At 57.1% G+C, this 19,924-nt stretch overlaps 1 protein-coding gene and 1 long non-coding RNA gene across 5 annotated transcripts in view; one reads left to right on the top strand and one right to left on the bottom strand.

Moving 5' to 3' along the window:
• Mdga1 (MAM domain containing glycosylphosphatidylinositol anchor 1) overlaps window positions 1–19,924 on the top strand; it is a 57,549-nt gene that overhangs the window by 12,100 nt on the left and 25,525 nt on the right. For all 4 annotated transcript variants that reach the window (XR_013425195.1, XM_021721938.3, XM_078020080.1 and 1 more), the window contains exon 2: window positions 16,886–17,025. Coding sequence is in view for 3 of the 4 variants with exons in the window: in XM_021721938.3 (XP_021577613.1) it covers window positions 16,886–17,025 (140 nt within the window). In the remaining variant the exon portion in view is untranslated. The remainder of the gene's footprint in view (window positions 1–16,885; window positions 17,026–19,924) is intronic.
• On the bottom strand, window positions 1,211–4,138 carry LOC120889027 (uncharacterized). The gene is made up of 3 exons (XR_005732763.2): window positions 3,976–4,138; window positions 2,071–2,303; window positions 1,211–1,390 (listed from the first exon to the last, which is right to left on the bottom strand). It is a non-coding gene; the product is annotated as an uncharacterized LOC120889027 (long non-coding RNA).

The raw sequence follows: 19,924 nt of genomic DNA on the forward strand, positions 1-19,924 counted from the left end.
GAGCTTTCTCAGAAGCCTCCTCCAGTGACTTGCGCTCACATCCCAATGGCCATTCTTGCCTGGAAGGAGACGAGAAATTGGCTTATACTTATATTTTTATTGATTGTTTTATGGCTTGAACCTGGGGACTTGTGGACAGATTTACATCCTCTTTTTTTGAGACAGGATTTCACTAACTTGTGACCCTCCTGCCTCTGCCTTGAAAGGGCTGGCCTTATAGGCAGGTGCCACTGTGCCCCGCTAAATAGACTTTCATATGGGACATTCTTGCCTAAGAAAAATATTGGGTTTCCTTTTTTGTTTGTTTGTGTTTTGTTTTTGTTTTGGTACCAGGGATTGGATCCAGCGGTGCTTTACCACGGAGCCCCATCCCCAGCCCTTTTTATTTTTAATTTGAGACAAAGTCTTGCTAAGTTGCTGAGGCTGGCCTTGAACTTGTGATCCTCCTTCCTCAACCTCCGAGTCACTGGGATCAGAGGTGTGTGCCGCCGTGCCTGGCTGATGCCTAGTTCTGTGGGAAGGAGCCGGTGGTTGGGGTAGGTAAGGAGCGACTGCCACAAACCCCCAGGCAGAGAGGGTGGCATGTCCTGAGGGGCAGGGATTTAGGGATATGAATGACGGTGGCCTCCCTCTCCTCCCACTTGGCCAGTTTGGATCAGGTGGGGGTGGGGCTCTGGCTTCCCTGAAAATGGCCAGAAAGACCACTGGGGAGACTGAGTCCTGGAATGGGGAAGTGACTTGCTGCGGTCACCCAGACGTCCACCCTCAGCTGCCTGTCACCCCCTGGTTCTGACCCTGCTCTCCCTGCACCCCACTGCTGGGCTCACTGACGTGGCACTGGGTTCCACTGACGGGCACCTCTCTCCACTGGCCAGTGTCTCCCTCAGTCCTAGCAGTAGCAGAACTCTGTGGACTGGGGAAAAGCAGGGCTTTTGGGAAGTTCTTCTCACAGTCTGACTTTATTTCAACTTGCTGTCACATAACCTCTTATCAAAAAGGTTCAGGAGCTGAGGCCCCCCCTGGGCCAAACTTGAATATCTCCTTGACCCTGAGACTTTCTCCATCTTGGCAGAGACACTTCCTCAGCTATGGGAAGGATACCAGGAGGGTAAAGCGGGAAGGAAGCAGGATTCCAGGGGCCTTCTCTATCTGGGCTGGTTCTGGCGTTCAGTGAGATGCAGGGGGACCTCGGGGAGGTTGCTTACCTTCTGCCAAACGCATCAGCACCCGGGCAAGCTGGAGTCCTGTGCTGGGGCGAGGCCTGGCTTCTCTCCTTCCTGGAAGGCCCCAGGGTGGATGCAGAGAAGGCCGAGAGGGGAGGCTGTCCGCAGGTCACCAGGGGAGGCTCCTCCCGGTGGGCTGCTCTGAGGCCCTCCCCCCGGGGCCCAGGCTGTTGATGGAAGGAAGAGTGGGCTCAGGAGGCTTCCGGGGCTGCTGGGTGGAGGAGGTGGAGCCGCCCAGGGTACTTGACGTGCCTGGGGAGGTGGTGGGCATCGTGGGCTCTGATTTGTGGCCTTGTGAGGTCGAGTGTCCACCAGGGACACTCCAAAGGCACTTGGGTCGTGGTCTCAGCAGCAGCCCAAGCTGGGAAGCGGGGTACACGGGGTTTATTTGGGAGATAAATCCAGAGAGCGTGGAGGAGGAGCAGGGAGAGAGTGGGGGGGTGAGGGAACCCCTAAAGGTGCCGTCCAGCCAGTGACTGCCACGTCCCCTGGGGAGCTCCGGGACACTGAAACACACACTTGGGTGGCATCCGGGTGGGCGAGGCACTGGCTGGGGGCTGTTCCTGGGAGGTTAGTCCCCCACCCCCTAGGCCTTGGCACACTAGGAACATATGCTCCAGTGGCCAGAGGTGGCCCCTGGTGGTCGGGGTGGGCAGTGGTCCTGCAGGGCTCGGGGAGGGGGCCGACAGCCCTGCTCTCCCTGGAGGAGCCTCTGAGGCCCTGTAGCAGGCCCAGGCGGCCTGGCCGGGTTCTTTCTTCCTTAGGTTTTCTGGGTTGTGCATGTTGACCCGAATTTCCAGCCGAGAACCCTCCCCTGTGGCCACCCGGCCCGTAACTGCTCACTTACTTCCCATGGCCAGAGCCCCCGCCTGTCGATTTCCCCAGGACTTTCCTGATGGAAGTCAGGGTCTCTGAAGGATTGAGGGGCCTCGTGGTGGCAGAAGGCAAGGCTGGGGATCAATGAGGACAGACCAGCACTCTGAGGTCCTCTGGGCATTGCCAGCCTCGCGGAATTCACAGCCAGGGTGGAGGCGGGCACAGTCTCTGGCCCTGGGAGACCAGGCCTCCTCTCTGCAGAGCCTGAGGGGGGGCGGGGGCGGGGAAGAGGAGAGTAATGAGGTCGCTGCAGCTGTCCTCCCCCCCCCCCCCACCAAGCCTTGCCCCATGGGCCATGGCGGGGCTAGCCTGCACCTCTAAATGTCCATGGGCCTTGTGAGTCCATCTCAAGTCGTACCTTCATCTGTTTATTTGTTTATTTTTGGTAGCAGGGATTGACCCCAGGGTGCTTAACCATGGAGCCACATCCCCAGCCCTTTTTATATTTTATTTTGAGACAGGGTCTCGCTGAGTTGCTGAGGGCTTTACTAAGTAGCTGAGTTTTGAATTTGTGATCCTCCTGCCTCAGCCTCCCAAGCTGCTGGGATGACAGGCGTGCCCCTGACTGCATTCACCCTTTTGAGTATTTCTGTCTCTTCGATACCAACTGGGACCTGAGTTAATTCACGTGGCACTTATGGAGCTCCTCCTGTGTGTCAGGCACTGTTCTAGGTGCTGAGGATACAGCAGAGAGCAAGAGAGGTCATCTAGAACCAGACACAGAGTACAGAGCCAGGGTGGGGCGGGGGATCTTCCAGCAAATCGAATCATTTGTTAAAAGAGAAACCTGAGGCCCAAAGCGGGCAAGAGGCATCTTCAGGCCACACAGCCACAGCGGTTCAGCTGGGAATATGATCTAAGTTCCGAGGCAACGGGCTCAGAGCTTACTTGGTTCTCTCTGATCAGTTTTTCGATGCAGAAATCAGGGATCAGATGCAAAGGGGCCCACCAAGCTGGTGGCGCGGTCCTGCCTGCTGGCCCACACGGCCTCCTCCCTGTGCCTCTCTCCCAAGCCAGATCTGGGGCTAAGCGACTCAGGGCGTGGTGCAAGGTGGGTATGGGAGCAGGCAGGAGACGCGAGAAGCTTCCTCCCGATGGAACGGTTCTCTCTCCATTCCATCACTGCAGCAAGCGCCCCCCACCCCATCCTGCTTGCCCCACCCCCACCCCCGCTCCAGACAGCCATGGGCTCCGGCAGCGCCCACTGGCCCTTAGCCACGGAGCCACATCCCCAGCCCTGTTTATGTTTTATTTTGAAACAGGGTCTCGCTAAGTTGCTTAGGGCTTTGCTAAGTTGCTGAGGCTAGCCTTGAACTCAGATCCTCCCCCCAGAAGGATGCCCTGGTCCCTGGAGCACAGACACCCCGTTGCTGGCTCTCCCCGTGCCTTCTGGGGGCTCAGGGAGCAGGACTGCGAGTCCAGCGAGGGCTGGTGAGCTGCACCTTTCCCTCCTTCTGCTGGAGGGTGGGTGTGGGGGTGGGGTGAGGGAGACCGTTGGTGTGACATAAACTGCTCTCACTGGGTACCTGTGTCCCTGTGGGTCTCTTTGGGGGCTTCTCTGGGTCTACCTTCATCCCACTGCCCCTCCACCCAGCTCCTGGTTGCTGTTGCCTTAGTTCCTGGGCGGGGGTGGGGGCGGGGGCACAGGCCTGCAGCACCCTGGGGACGGGGGTGTCCATCGGTCAGTCCAGCGCTTACGTCCAGTCTGGGGGTGGCTGCCCTCCAGCCCTTGCAGGAGACCTGAAGTGGGGGGCAGGGGCAGGCCGAGACTGGCCTGGAGCTCTGGCTAATTTCCCCGGCCTCAATCGATCCCGCAGCTTCTCCTGAGTCTATTAGCAGTCGGCAAGTGAAAATATCCCCCATCGCGAGCCCTGACCTGAGACAGGGAGGAATCCATAGCAATTTGTTCAAACAGAGGAGAGCGTTTCCCTCTGATTTGTATTCCAATTTATTCCAGGCAGGAAGGGGGTCAGGGTGGGAGGGCAGATCCTGGTGTGGCCAGAGCCGGGCTCGGGCCGCCCCCCTCAGCCCTCCGTGCCAGCCAGGGTGGCAGCTGGTGCTGCCATGGTTCCTGGGGGGCCGGGGAGGGTGGCCGGGGGCCGGGGGAGCCTGCCAGCCTTCCCAGCAGGCTCTGCTTGGCTGGAGAGCTCAGTTGTGGATTTGGTTTTCACAAAACACAAAGCCACCCGCTCGGGGCCTCTCTCCCGGGCACTGGGCCTGTGCCAGGCGTGCGCTCACCCGCTGTGCCTGTGCCAGGCTGGGGGCTGGGCCCGGGGTGGCAGTGCCCCAGCTGGGCCCAGGCCGGGTGCTCACTCTCCTGAGGCGCTCCCTGTGGGGTCCAGGTCCAGCGGGAACAGAGCTCTGGGCTCCGGGGGGAGGGGCACCTCTGAGAAGCCCAGGTGCCTCTTCCTGGGGCTGGCGGGGTCCTCTCCAGCAAGCCCTCTCCAGAACCCCTACAATCAGGCTGCTCTGGGTGACACTTATTGAGTACCTACTGTTTCCTGGGCACTGGGCTGGTGCTGCCAATGCGGTCTCTGCAGAGTCCTGGCCTCCTCCTCTGCCTCCGTTTCCTCATCTGTGCTCCCCTCCCCCCTGCGTCCCCCCCCCAGCCTCTGCTCAGTTCTCACTTCTTCCTGGGGGGCTCCTGGTCATCAAGGGTTTCAGGGCTGGTGCCTCTGAAGCCCCCAAACTTCCCCTGGCCCCATCACGCCCCAGGGCCCAGGTCTCCCACGGGTGGAGCCCTGGCAACCAGAGAAGAGGACCATGGGGTCCTGCCCAGCCCCCACGTCCAGGCCTCGACTGTTCCCCCCCTCTGCGTCAGCCCCCCCGGGAGGAGAGGAACCGAGAAGCTCTTCACACCCAGCGAGGTGCCAGCGGCTGGCAGCTCCGAGGTCAGCTGCCGCACCTGACTCCCAGGCCCCTGACACCCCGAGTCTAACTGCAGAATCACGCGGCTCACTATATCCCAGTCGGGGCTCATCACTGTGTCGCTGGGGTCGGGGCGGAGGGTGGGGGGGCGCAGGTCTGAGTTCGAGTTCTGCCCCGGCACACGCTGGCTGTGTGGCCTGGGCAGGTTCAGGTCTGTGCCACCCAGGGGACAGGGCTCATGTGCAGAGGGGCAAGGGGCGAGTGGGTCCTGCTCTCAGCCCAGGGCCTGCTGTCGGAGGAGGCCCTGCTATGACCGCACCAGCCAGGGCGTGGGAAACTGTTGCTGTGGCTAAGGCTCCCACCAGGACAGTGGCGTGGGAGGCAAGGGACACAATATTGGGAGGAAGAGGCGATGAGATGAGGCCCAGGTTCTGGCCAGGAGAAGGCGTGGGAACCAGAGTGCTCCCCGCTGGCTCCGCCCTCACCCACCCTCCACTGCCACCCCCTCAGCCCACTCCAGACCCCACTGTCTTCCCAAGAGGCAGCGGCCTCCTCCTGGTCCAAAGCCTCCCTCCTCCGGAGGCCTCTGACCCAGGAGCCTCCTAACACCCCGACTTTGCAGTCCTTGGCTGTGATGGGACTCCCATCCCACTGGCCTCCCCCGACCAGGCCCTTCACTTCTCTCCCTGGCCTCCCGGATCTCAAGCCGCTGACCAATTGTTCAGCATTATAGTCGGATCCCGTGGTGCAGGCCACTTGTGTGGGTTTTAAAATTTTAACCAAAAAAAGGAGAGGAAACCCTTCACTGATGGAGGGAAAAGAGAGAGAGAGAGAGAGAGAGAGAGAGAGAGAGAGAGAGAGAGAGAGAGAGAATGCTTCAGCAGGAGGGCAGGTATTGCAGCTCCTGTTTATAAATATACCTGATGCTAAGAGAAAATATATTCCCAATGTTCCTAAACTGATTCTTGGAAAAAAAATTGTTCTTCCCTTTCCAGGATCTAACATATTCTCCCTCCCGGGGGCGTCTCTATTTGAAAGGACACAGAAAGAGAATGAAAACAAGTAATGTTCACGAGCGTTAGGGACGCCCAGGGCAGGGAGGGATTGAGAACAACAGAGGTGGGCACAAGTGGACTGTCTGAAGTGGGGTGGTCAAGGGGAGGCAGAAGAAAGAGAGGGGACAAGCTCTGGAGAGCTGGAGGAGAGACGTCCAGGCAGGAGAGCCGCCGGTGCAAAGGCCCTGAGGTAGGCTTGGCCTGCTTAAAGGAGGGCAAAGAGCAGTGTGGTTGGAGTGGGAGGGCAGCAGAGGGCAGAGGCAGGGCAGGCTATTTATTTTATTTTTTAGTTGTCATTGGACGCGATTCCTTTATTTTATTTATTTATTTTTATGTGGTGCTGAGGATCGAACCCAGCGCCTTGCATGGGCCAAGTGTGTGCTCTACCGCTGAGCTGCAACCCCAGCACCCGCCCACACACACACATACACAGGCTAGTTAAAAAGTGTCGGTGTTGACTTCAAGTCAGACAGGAGCCACAGCACGGTTTTGTGCCCAGGAGAGGAGGACCAGACCTGGTGTTGGGATCCTTCTGCCTCTGCCGGTCAGGTGGCACCAGGCCAGGCAGGAAGCAGGGTAGGATTCTCAAGAGCTGCAGGAGGTGACCAAGATAGGGTGGCCTTGCAGCAGGGGGACTGGGGCTCAGTCCTGAAGGTAAAGCTGACAGGCCTGGGTGGAAAAGAGGACGTGGGGTGTGGGAGGGGAGGAGTGGGGAGCGAGTCCCAGATTTATGCTCATCCCTAGTGTGTGGGGGTGAGGGGTGGCTCTCAGGGACTCAGGGGCAGGAAGGCCGGTTGCTGGCGGTCAACAGATGGAGGGGAGCATAAAGCTAATCGGGGTCTGACGTTTCTGCGGCCTGGGTTTGAAACCTCAGAGCTACCCTCCTGCCGCCCCTGGGTTGGGTTGAAGGCCTGACCTGCAGGACCCCGCGGGACCCGTGGACCTCCATCTGCAGAGGAGCCTTAAGAAGGCCACCAGGTTGCCGCACCCCCAGGCCCACCCCGCAGCTGGTGGGGTGCTTCCCGGAGCTGTAGCTGGGCTTGGGAACCCATAGTCACCTGGGCCAGGGGGATCGGAGTGACGCTGGCCGTGGGGAGACCCCCCATGAAATGCTGTCCTCTTCCATCCTGGGTCAAAGTCCCCGCCTGGTCCCAACTGCAAGATTCGCTTTGCCTTCAGGGTGGATGTTGTTATTATTATCTACTTAAACAACTTCACGGGGAAAAATCAACCTGAGGGCCCCAAATGTTGACCATTCACCCTCACCCGCCGGGGGCCCATGTATTTTTACATTGCAGTGGGCAGGGCTCCCTTCTGCTCCCAGGGCTGGCTTTATCTCCTACCATGTCTCTGCCCATTGACCGAGTCCTCAGCCCTGTCACTTTAATGGCCACGGGACACCCCTTCACGGGTGTTGGGGCCACCATTCCTCCGCGGCTGGGCATCTGGGTAGGGGCAGTTCCCTTTCATTTAAATACCTTGGTGGCAAGTATCCTGGTGTGAGTGACTTTTCTTTTAAATTATTGCCTTGGGGCCGATCCCCCAAAGTGACGTTGCCTGATAGGTCTCGGGATGGGGCTGTTTTACGGTCCTCATTTTGTGCTGCTGGGTGGTGCCCCCAGGAGCGTGAGCGGGCTTGGCACCCAGCCCAGCCACAGGGCGTTGATGGTATGTTTGCACTGTTTCAGGGGAGTGTGCTGATTCACTTTTTTTACCTTTTTTTTTTTTGGCACTGGGGATGAACTCAGGGGCACTCGACCACTGAGCACTGAACCCCAGCCCCAGCCCTGTTTTGTATTTAATTTAGAGACAGGGTCTGGCTGAATTGCTTAGGGCCTCCCTTAAGTTGCTGAGGCTGGCTTTGAACTCAAAATCCTCCTGTCTCAGCCTTCAGAGCTGCTGGGATGACAGATGTGCGCCACCGTGCCTGGTGGTGATTCACTTTTTAATGTCTAATTTTCACTTCCTGAAGCCACAACTGTGTCCTTCAGCACCTAATGAGACGACCTGATCTGAGAAGAACTGGATGGTGTACCGGACACTTTCTTACATGTCCTCCCACCCAAGAGGACATGGTGAGCCTACTATCATTGGCCTCCATGGTATATGGGGAAATGGGGCTTAGTCAAGTCCACAGCTAGAGTGGAGCCTCCGATGCATAGAAAGGACTCCCACCCACCCACCAACATCCTGCTCCTCTTTTTTAAATACTTAAATTTGTTCTTTTTAGATTTACAGGACAGTTGAATGTATGTTGACACATTATACACACATGGAGGTAACTGCCCACTCTTGTAGCTGTACGTGATGTGGAGTTACACATACAAACACAGAAAGGTTACATCCCAGTCATTCTCCTTTGGTTTTTTGGGACTGGCTTATTTCACTTAGCATGAGAGTCCCCAGTTCCATCCATTTACCAGCAAATGCCATAATTTCATTCTTCTTGATGGCTGAGTAATAGGCCATTGTGTATATGTACCACATTTTCTTTATCCACTCACTGTTGAAGGGCACCTGGGTTGGTTCCATAGCTTAGCTGTTGTGAATTGAGCTGCTGTGAACATTGACACCATCTGGTTCTTATCCGAGGGCTGGAGGTCCCCTCATGCCCACATTTGCCCCAGTCTAGGGCCCAGACCACATCGTCCCCCCATGGAGGCCTGGGCCTGGAACCTGGCTTGGGCCTCAACTCCATTGGGCTTAAGCACAATCACTTTGCTGCCCTGGGCTTGGGGTTGTGGCCAGGGGCTTCAGGGACTCCTGGCTTCAGTAAAGCCACTGCTCCCTCACTCCCTGGCCCAGGACTGGCCCAGGCTGTGCCCTTGCGGCTGAGGGGTCCTAGGGCAGGGTCACTCATGGGGCTGTCAGGCTCCACTTTGGACTGGGTGGACCTTCTTGGTTCAGACACACCCGGAGGTTTGAGCCTGGCTGTTCCTCTCTCTGTCTGCAGGTCTGGAGTCGCGCTGGGCAGCTGGCACTGTGCCCATCAGCACCCCGTTCTCAGTGTGTGGAGCACACAATAGGGAGCCCTCTTGTACCCATTTTACAGTCAGGAAACTGAGGCTCCAGACTAAAGGGTAAATGATTTGCCCCAGGTCACACAGCAATGGCTGCCCGGAGGAGCACCCTGAACCAGTGCCTATCACCTGCAGTCCCGCGCCTCCCGCGGGCTTGGTTCATCCCAGCCCAGCCACCTCGGATTCTATCATTTTAATGTATTTGCACAGGCTCAGATTTATATTTGTCCAGAGGCCACACAGTGATGGAGGGTCTGCTGGGGTGGTGGCCTGGACCCAGGCGAGACAATTTTAGGAGTGTCCCTGTCTATGGGCCCTGCATCCCTGGGTTCAGGTCCTGGGTTCCTGCCCTAATGGGTGGTGGCCTCTCTGTCCCACTGTCAACTTTTCTTCCAGTGATTTCCACCTCATGTTCTGGCTCTGGGAACTCTACACTTCGGGCGTCCCTCCAAAGCAGGCTTCGTTTCCAACACTATCCTCTTGTTGGACTTTGAACAGGTTCCCAAAGGGACCTGGGCTCTATTATCAAGTGGAAGTGGGACTGGAACTTGCTGTGCCCCACCAGGCGCTCAGCGGAGTGTCCTGCACCCCACCTGCCGCACCTTGTTCACTCCTGCAGCAGCCTGGGAGTCGTTCCCAGCAGAGCGCGATGCAGGCTGCCCCGTCTGGCATCGAACAGCTCGCCAAAGGCCCCGGGGCCCTTCAGCAAGAGGCAGTGTCCTCCCTCCTGCCCCCTCGCCACACCCCGCCAGCTGCCCTCCGTCTTCCAGGCACAGCCTTCCACCTGCCTTTCCACTCGCTCCCCGGTGAGCGTCCCCTCTGTACTGCCTACAGCTGCCATTGTCCCCCCATTGAGAGTTTTGATCCTGGTGTCCCCCGCCCGCCAGAGAGAAAGTCCCTTTATACTTTTCCTCAGGGGACCTCCAAGCCCTCATTTAAGGGCTTTCCTGGTGGCCTGTCTGGACACCCAGGCTCCAAAGCTGGCGTGCAGATTAGCCTGGGCGGACCCTCTGAGATCCTGAGCCTCACCCAGCACCTCCGTCCCTGGGTGTCCTCGGCTGAGGCCAGGGGTGGGCGTGGCCACCACTTCCAGCCTAGCAGGGCTGTTAAGGTGCTGGCTGCTTCCAGAAGCTTCGGGCTCTGCAACCGTCAGCTCTGCAGACAGAACCAGGCCCTGCGAGCAGCAGCGGGCGGCCCCTGACGGCGCTGGTTTTTGTGCTTGGTGATGGCGCCGGGCGGCAGCCTGCTCACTGATCCTTTCATCTGTGGCTGCTTGCCACGCTCGGTGACAGCGCCCTCGTGCCCAGAGGTCAGAGACACATGTACTTGGGTTGCGGACAGATTTTTTTTTCTTTTTTTTTGCAGCCAAAAGGGAGTTCGGCTGCATATGGGTTTGGTTTGATCAGCAAAAAAAGTCCTTGTCGCACCGTGGGGACGTGGGGACGGTAGCGTGGTCTGCAGCGGGGAGGGCGGAGGCTGCTCATGGAGGATGGCTGTGTCTCCTCAGCTCTGCGTTCTAACACCGAGCGCAGGAGATTTCGCATAATAGGTGCTCAGGAAATGGCAGAGAACAAATCAATGACTCAATAGCAGATTAAGAGGTGATTGTGTGAGCCCCTGAAGGCCCGGGAAGGCAGGAAGGCAAAGAGTGGCCTGGTCATGGGTCTGACCACCTGAAAGTGACCAACCAGAGGCCAAAAGTGGCTGCTCCTGCCCCCAAGGTGACCTGCACAGGGCGAGTCCGGAGGAGAGGGTGTGGGCCCTCCACACACAGGCCGGAAGCCTCTCCAGACCTGAGGGCTCCTGCGAAGTCCCTGGCCCACTCCTGGCAGGAGACAGAACCGTGTCAGGCAGGCAGCTCTGGGCATCTGGGCTGCACAAAGGGTGACCCTCTGCAGAGAGCCCAGGAGGGCAGGCTAACTTCCCCCAGGGGCCCAGGATCCAGGGCCCGTGGGCCGCAGGAGAGGCTGGAGCCTGGCTCCTGGCAGGAGGCCCAGACCCGAGCAGGCCCAGCGCCTGCCTGGGAAAGCCTCCTCCCAAGCCCCCGGCCGCCATTCTCTGAGCAGCAGCTAATTAAAACAGAAAAAGCCTGTTAATATTTCAGCACTGTTAACTCCGCTAAATTATTAAGTGTCCATTTGCATTACACGCATAAAAGGATCGATCGACATGTGCGTACCAGAGCTGGGAGGGTAGGAGGTGTCCCCGGGAGGGACGGTGGATGCTGCCTGGGACTGGTGGAGATGTGGCCTGAGCCCTAAGCCCTCTGTCCTCAGCATTGGGTGGGGCACTGGGCACATGCAGACGCACGGGGTGGGTTAGTGTGGAAGTTGGGGAGTGAGATGGACTCCATCCCAGGGGGTGTCCTAGGACAGCTTCCTTAACCTCGCGGAACCACAGCTTCTCCTTTGAAAAATGGAATCAATATCAGGCTTGTTATGGGCCATAATGGGATAATAGGTACAAAGTGCTCAGTCCAATGCTGGAACAGAGTAAATGCTCAGTAAACAGTAGTAGTTATGGCCATTGTCATATTATGGGGCTGGGGTATGGGTGACCAACCCAGGTCTCTGGCTCACAGTGAACCCCTCTGCCTCTCAGCAGGCTATTTTGTTTTGGTGCTGGGGACCGAACCCAGGACCTACGCAGGCCAAGCCCGTGCTACATTCCAAGCCACAGCCGGCCCTTCATCGGGGCTGTATAGGTTTCATTCTCATCCAGCTCTTCTAGACTACGCCTCCTTGGCACAGGGCCCGAGTGCCACAGCCCCCTGTAACCTGGGCAGCAGGGTTGGCAGGTTTGTTGAATGACTATCTGATGGAAGCCAGGACCTAGACACAGACCCGGGTTCTGTACTGCCTCGCCCAGAACACGATCGACTCATTGGATGGATACAACTGAGTTATTTGGGAGTGTTTACTGCAGGATTTATCAGAGCCTTTAACTATAAAGTCTCTCTGGCAGAGAGAGAAAGACAGACAGACAGACAGATAGGCAAACAACATTTAGCATCTTTATTTGGCAGTGAAAATCTTCTGCATTGGGTTATCAAGGAATGCTGTAGGGGACACACTTTTCTCTTTCCGTGGAAGTTTGTCCACACAGCTCAGGAGAGCGGGGGTAGCAAAGTCTCACAGACCAGAGGCAGGGGAATATACCTGGTTCCAAAGTCCCATTCAATTTTCTCTCCTCCAATGTGTGGGCAGAGATCAAATCCAACCCTGCCTTGAGATTCCTGGGGAGCTTCTTCCAGATTCAAACCCTGGGCACCCACCATGAGCCAGGGCCTGGGAATCTGCATTTTAACAGCTCCCTGGGGTCAGGGGACTGGGGCAGTCAGCAGAGCCCCGGGCTTCAAGGTGGAAGGCCTGGGTTCAAGCTCAGCTCTGTTATGGCCACCGTGAGTGACTCGGACAGGGCCTTTCCTCCTCGGCCGAGGAGACTCAATATCACTGGCCCTTTGTGCCCCTCAAACCTGAAGGAGGAGCTTGGGAATGTGCGGGAGACCCCGGGACCCTGCCGCCCTGCAGCATCTGGGGCAGACAAGGCACTGGCCTGCCGGGGAGGCGGGCTCTGGCAGGGAGCTCGGGTTCATCCAGAGAATGATGTCTCAACTCTGTTCTGGAAAGTTCACACGAGTTTACTTCTGTGTTCTTCCTGACAGCCCCCGAGAAATGGGAAAACTTGGGGTGTGTTTACTGCAGGACTTATCAGAGCCTTTAACAATATCCTCTGTGGGCCGAGTCTGTCTGGAGAGAACATTTGACATCTTTATTTTGCAGTGAAAATCTTCTGCAGTGGGTCAGCAGGGAATGTTTTAGGGTAACTCTTTAAGGCAGAAGCAACTTGCTGAAAGCCACACGTTAAGTGTGAAAGAGGGGGGCTGCTCGGGAGAGGGCTTCGCTGCTCCCCTGCCCACTTTTCAGCCCCTCCGAAGCTCTCCTTGCCCTCAGCATGCACTTTGAGCGTATTCAAAACCATCCTTACCGTCCAAAGCCCGCTCTGAGCGTCTCCACCCTGGGATGGAAGGAGGCCACCGCAGGCCGCCTCCTGTCCCCATCTCTTGCTCCTTCTTAACCCCCTTGGGGGCTGTCACTTAGGAAGGGACACAGACTGTTTGGCCCATTGTTCAACACAGATTGCATTAAACCCTCACACCAGCCCTGGGAGAAGCCAGCGTTGTTCTCAGTTTACAAATGAAGAGGCTGAGGCTCAGAGAGGTTAAGGACCTTGCCCAGTGTCATCCAGCTAGTGGGCCGCAGCGCTGGAAATGAGTCCTGGGTTCTCCGCCTCCAGAACTCCGCGTCTTCTACTTTTCTAAAGCAGACTTGGCTCCCCGCTGTTTCTTGCCACATCCTCCCGTTTTAGCGCTGTCATCGCGCTCTCTGAAACCGTCCCTGGGTCTCTCCAGCGATGTCTTTTGAGCACGGTCCCCGTGTGCTTCTCACGACCGCGTCTGGGCGCCCAGCGCCGCGTGCAACGCCCGGCCCCGAAGCGTTTGTTGTTTGACAGACGGAATGAGGGATCCTGTCACCGTGCCTCACGACCCGGGCGTCGCCTTTTGAATCGGAGGCTGCTGTTGGCAGAGGCTCCCCGGGGCGTGCGGCTGCGGCTGGGGGAGGCCGGGGCTGAGCGGGGCCGGGGGAGGCGACCACCCAAGGGAGCCCGGGGACGACGGGCAGCCGAGACCCGCGCAGCCAAGGGCCCTGCTGTTTGGCACCAGGGGGCTCCTGGCTGGGGAAGGGGAAGCGGGTGCCCAGGGGTCTCCGGGGTCTCCCTGGTGAATGTCGTGGGCAGTGGCGGGGGGGAAGGGAGGGGTGTGTGAATCAAGGTTCAGCTGATGTCAGGGCGGGAACCTGGTGTCTCTCCACCGTCCCCAGGACCAGCTTCACTCCAGGCCGGACCCCACCTTCTCCCAGGAGGTCCCGTGCCCTCCCCAGCACGGCTACCCACCCACCCAGGGCGGCCCCTCAACCCCGTCACCCAGGGCTCACTGTTCCACCGGCTCAGGGTGTGGCTGGGTGGCAGAGCTCAGCCCACTGTGGGAGGCCTCCCTGGCTCGTCCCCTGGGTCCCCTCCCCTGGGTCCCCTCCCCTGGGTCCCCTCCCCTGGGCTCCATCCCCAGCAACGTGCAGAACATCAGTTTTCCTGGTTTGGATTTTGAATAAATGAAATGATACGCGATGGAGCTCCTGGTCTGGGTTCTTTCAAAGGGTGGTGTCCGTGGAGCCACATCGGCTCTACCCAAAGTTCGTTTTTTCCACTTATGATGGTCCATTGTACCAAGCTTCCAGAGATCCTTTCTCAGACTACTATTTAAAATATGTGTGTGTGTGTGTGTGTGTGTGTGTCCATCCTTAGTTGTAGATGGAACAATACCTTTATTTTGTTTATTTAGTTTTATGTGATGCTGGGGTTCAAACCCAGGATTGAGTACATGCTAGGCAAGCGCTCCACACTGAGCCTCAACCCCAGCCCCACACTCAGACTGTTCGTTATTTATTTTCTGGCACTGGGGATTGAACCCAGGGGCACGCAACCACTGAGCCCCCTCCCCAGCCCTTCTTTGTATTTTATTTAGAGACAGGGTCTGGCTGAGTTGCTCAGGGCCTTACTGGTTTCTGAGGCTGGCTTTGAACTCATGATCCTCCTGCCTCAGCCTCCCGAGCTGCTGGGATGACAGGCGTGTGCCACAGGGACCAGCTACTCAGACTGTTCTGGATGGCCAATGGGTTGCTTCTGGTTTCGGGTATTATGAGTAAAGAGCCATGAATATTCCTGTACCGTCGTGTGGCTGTCATAAGTGCTATTTCCACTGGGAACATCCCCAGGGGTGGCCTTGCTGCTCCTGGGGCACATGCTTCTTTGGCTGGTGGAGGGATGGCCCAAATCTCTTCCCAAGTGGCTCTACCCCCAGCCTTAAAGTTACTGTCCTCAGGGCTGGGACATAGCTCAGCTGGTAGAGCGCTCGCCTCACACACACAAGGCCCTGGGTTCAATCCCCAGGACCACAAAAAAGAAAAAATGAATAAAAAGCTACTGTCCTCAGAGGGAGTCGGGTCATCTTAACAGTGTCCCCCACGATGCCCACTTAGGGCCCCATCTGTAGCGAGGACACCCACCTGTCAGGTGACCAGAGGCCCCGTGTGTCCTGGCCAGGTCCCGACTTCCCCATCTGCTGGCTGTGCCCTGGGACAGTCCAGCGCTCCAGCTCCTCTTTAGTGTCCCTTATTGTCACCGAGGCTTCTGTCGCGACAACACCGCCCTGCTATGAGCTGGCCACAGAGCCCAGGGTCGCAGCCCATCTTCCCCAGGAGCCTGTCCAGTGGTGTCCTCCTGTGGAGAGGCACCCAGCTCCGGCAGCGACCACGGGCCTCCAGGGCTCACCAGCAACCCGTGTGCCCTTCACCTTTTGGCAGGTTGTTCCCTGATGAGATTTCCTGGGGACCTTGGCCACAGATGGCTACCTCCCCACTTATAGTGACGTTTATGCGTTTTCCTGGCAAAGGGTGACGGTGTTAGGCTCAGTCCCCAGAGTCCAGTGCGTATCTCATATAGGATCTATGTGCCAATTCCAAAATTCATAGAAAATGCAATTTGGAAGAGACCTCAGATCCTCTCGTCCACTTCCCTCCTGTAGGTGGGGGATCAGGCTCAGAGAGGTGGCTTGAGTTGTCCAAGGTCGCACAGCTTGTTTCCTGATGAGCAGCCTGGGATTGATCCCTCCAGGTCCTCCAGGCAGGCAGGTCACCTGGATGCTCAGGCTCTGGGTGGGCACCGCCGCCACCTTAGCAGAGCCTGCTGCGGTTCAGCATGGTTTAGCAGGGCCTGCGTCCCTCCCCGCTGGGGCCCCACGTCCTTCGACATGTGCCAGGCTGCATCTGTGACGGCCTCTGTGATTAGTTCACGGCTGTCCCCTTGGCATGGTGGACGGTCCTGCTGGGGCATCGGCAGGACCCATTACCATCTCCAAGCACCTCCAGCTCTGTGGGTGCCTAGGGTTGGGAGCACCTCTCCTCTTCAGAGGACAAAGGTCCAGAGGTCTCTAGAGGCTTCCCCTGGTGATGCAGGGTGTGGGCTCCGTCCACTCAACCAGCACTCAGCCTTCGTGGTCTCTGAAGCCCCAAGCTGCCTCTCCCATGTGGCCTCTGTGTCCTTCTCAGGGGGCCTCCTCTCCCCTCCTGCCTCCTGGTGGCCTTGCAAGTTCATCCACCAACACTCACTGGGTGCCTGCCACGCTGGGGATCTCGAGATGTGGCTGAGACTGGCAGCCTGAGCACACGGGTCCTGAATCTGAGGCACCCACGGTCTGCTCTGTCGTTGTGCCTGGGGTGCAGTCCCGGAAGCCTGCGTGGAGGAAGTGACGTTTTATGTGCAGGTTTTTTCTTTTGGGTGCTGTCGTACCTCCTCGTGGTCCTCGAGCCCGTGTTAGGTCCCCACCTCTGTTCTTCCCACTCCCCACTGTGGGCAGGCAGCTGGGAAGTGGGAGTCCTCTGCCTCCTTCCCAGAGCCTGGGCACCTGTGGCTTGGAGAAGCGGCTGAGCCCAGGCTCAGGAACCAGGAGGGAACCCATCAGGGTCCTGGGTCACTGGGTCACGCTCTCTAAAGCAGATCCCAGGTGGCTGGGCTGGTGGGGACTGTTCGGTTTGGGTGAATGGGATTGGCTGAGGAAATGGGGCATGAGGGAAGCCACCAGGCCAGGCTGTGGCCTCAGCCCGTCCCCTGGAGGCCTCTGCGGAATGGCCCAGGAGGTGGAGGCTGGCCTCTCCCTGGCCTCTCAGGAGGCAGCTCCGGCCCTCTGGCCTCCGCGTCTTAGCTAAACCTGCTGCACCCTCTCTTGCAGCTCCAGCCCAGGCCCAGATCGTGCACGCGGGCCAGGCGTGTGTGGTGAAGGAGGACAACGTCAGCGAGCGAGTCTACACCATCCGGGAGGGGGACACCCTCGTGCTGCAGTGCCTGGTCACGGGACACCCCCGGCCCCAGGTGAGCCCCACCTTGCAGGCTGTCGGAGGCAGACCAGGTGCCAAGCACCAGTGAGCTCCTTTCCCCTTGGAATCCTCAAGGCCATGCTGTGAGGAAGCCTCTAATGGCCCCAGCTAAGGGAATTGAGGCTCAGAGAGGTTGGGTAAACTCCCCAGGTCACCCAGCTCCCGCGAGGCTGGAGGGAGAATTTGAATCTAGAGCCAGGGTTCTCTGGAGCTTGGCGCGCTTCCTCCCAGCGTGTCCTCCGTTGCGTTGGGGGCTCCGGGAGCGACATGCAACACAGAAAATCATCTCTATTTCAGGAGGCTTCTGGCAAGCTAGCTCCCCACTCTGGAGGTTCAAAGACCCAAAGCAATTAGAAGGGAACAGAAGACAAGTATCTGGAAATGCCAGATGCATTTTGTCACCGATCAAGTGTGTGGTTCAGGAGGGAGGCTTGGCCGCTGTGGCTGAGAGGAGGCAGAGGGAGGAGGAGGCCTGGGGGCTGGGTGGAGTCTGCGGGTGAGCTGCGTGGCCTTGAAGAGCAGCACAAGAGGTGGCAATTGATCCTAGGGAGGACAGAGAATATGGAATCCTTTTATTTCTGGGTAATTGTAGGAACTCGGTGCCTTTAATAGGTTTGACCTTGGGACAAGCAGATGCACCAGGAATCCCTGAAGGCTCTTTCAGCCTCAATCTATTATCACTGTTTGCTGCTTCTCAAAGGTTTGTTTAGAAGTGAAAATAATGTCACTGGATTTAGGGTGGTGTTTGTGTGACTGTTAGGTTGGGGACGCCTTCCCTAACAGCCTGGGAGTGGGGAGCCGGGGCTGTCTCTCGCTAAGGCTGCACCGGCCATCCGCCTGTCCCTTCATGCATTCCTGTCTGAGTCATGTCCATGCATCTGTTTTTTCCTCTCTCTCTCTCTCTCTCTCTCTCTCTCTCTCTCTCTCTCTCTCTCTCTCTCTCTTTCTTTCTTTCCTTCCAGGGATTGAACCCAGGGGCTCTTTACCGCTGAGCCACATCCCAGCCCTTTTTAATATTTTATTTAGAGACAGGGTCTTGCTGAGTTGATCAGGGCCTCGATAAATTGCTGAGGCTGGCCTTGAACTCGAGATCCTCCTGTCTCAGCCTCCGGAGCTGCTGGGATTACAGGGGTGCACCACGGTGCTGGGCTGTTTTTCTGTTTTCATGGGTGGTTTTGCTCTTTGATGGACATTATCACCTGGGGCTCATTTTGACTCTGTCCCCCTCACTCCTGTATCTATCCAGATTCCAAGTCTTTTGTTTCTATGGCCCTGCCAGGGGTCCCTCCCCCTTCCTCATCCTCCCCCTTCCTCATCACCTCTCTAAGACAGGTCTTCAGTCCTGCCGCCTGGACCCCCGCAGGGGACTGTCCCCTGACCTCCCAGCCTCTGGCCTTTCTCCCCCAAGACATTCCTACACTCTGCTCCTGGAGCGATCACCCCCAAACCTGCCACCCATGTCGCCCCCTGCTCAGTGACCTTCCAAGGTCCCCGTTGATACTCACCAGAGCGGCTCAAGCTCCGAGGGGTGGAACTCCAGACTTTCTACCCTCCGGTCCCCACCTCTGTCCTTGTCACACCTGTGCTCCTGCCCGACCTGCCTTCCCATCCTTCCCCCGCATGACCGCCTCTGCCCCCCTGCTGACCTCCCCTGAAATGCCTCCTCTTTATTTTTTGCTCATTTAATTGCAACAGATACTCATGGAGCACCTGCCGGGTTCCACCTCCAGGAGGTGAGGACGCGGCTGTAGCTTCTGTTCTAATGGAGCATCCATTAGAACATGTCTCATGGCCCACTTTGTGGTCAGGGTGGAGGGTGGTGTGGGCTTGGAAGTCCTCACAGGGGACCATCTGGGAGTCAGAAATAGAGAGGGACCCCATGGCCATGACAGGGAGCAGCGGTGGACAGGCCTGGTCTGTGGAGAGACGGCGACGGCGCCACCAGATACATTAATACACACGAGGGGTGGGGGTTGAGGCCGCAGGTCCACCATGGCTGGAGGCCGGAACTGGACTCTACTTTATAGAGCTCAGTAAAGTGGTACCACCTATGAATGGGGACAGAAGAGCTGTCTCAGCCCAGAATCACCAGCGGGAATCGACTCTCTACTTTGGGGTGTTGGCACAAACAGAACCAACTCTGAGGAAGGGCATCCCTAGACCTGTCCGTGTCCTACACTATCCTCATGGTGAAGAAACTGACGTAGAAACTGGCTGGCATCAGGAATCCCTCTTCGTGGACACTGGCAACCATAAAACTACCCTCAGACAGGCCAGACGGCCCCATCTATGGAGGATGATCCCATTGAATTCAAGCCTGTGCAGTCGAAATTTAAAGCATATTTAAAATGTAGTACTATGATCTGGAAAGCCAGGTCACAGACCTAGCAAATAGAACAATTTATATCTGAGTAACTAGAAGAAAAAGGAGCAATCCCCAAAGATCTTCAAAACAAATATGTTTAAAATATTGGGAGATAGGGTGGAAGAAATAGAATTTATAAGATAGGAGATTTAAAAAAAAAACCTCTTCAGTTAGATAGGAATAAAAGTCAAATAGAGACCCTAGAAATAAAAATAATGTAGTCTTTCAAAAAAAAAATGGCCTCCATGCCCTAGAGATAGTTAAAGAGAAAATTAGGGAATTGTATGATAGATCTGAGGAAATAAGTCATAATGTAGTGTGGGGAAGACAAAGAGAAAATGTGAAAAAGAAGTAAAAAGACCTGGAGGATAGGAGGAGAAGCTACGAAATAAATTTAGGTGTTGTGGAAGGAGAATGGAGAATCAAGAGAGGAGGAAACCAAAGCTGAGAATTTTGGAGAACTGAAGAAAGGTAGGAGACTGCAGACGGTGAGATCAAACCAAGTCGTGAGCAGTATGTAAATCAAACC

Source organism: Ictidomys tridecemlineatus, chromosome 8 (genome assembly GCF_052094955.1).
Source record: "Ictidomys tridecemlineatus isolate mIctTri1 chromosome 8, mIctTri1.hap1, whole genome shotgun sequence".
Classification (NCBI taxonomy): domain Eukaryota; kingdom Metazoa; phylum Chordata; class Mammalia; order Rodentia; family Sciuridae; genus Ictidomys; species Ictidomys tridecemlineatus.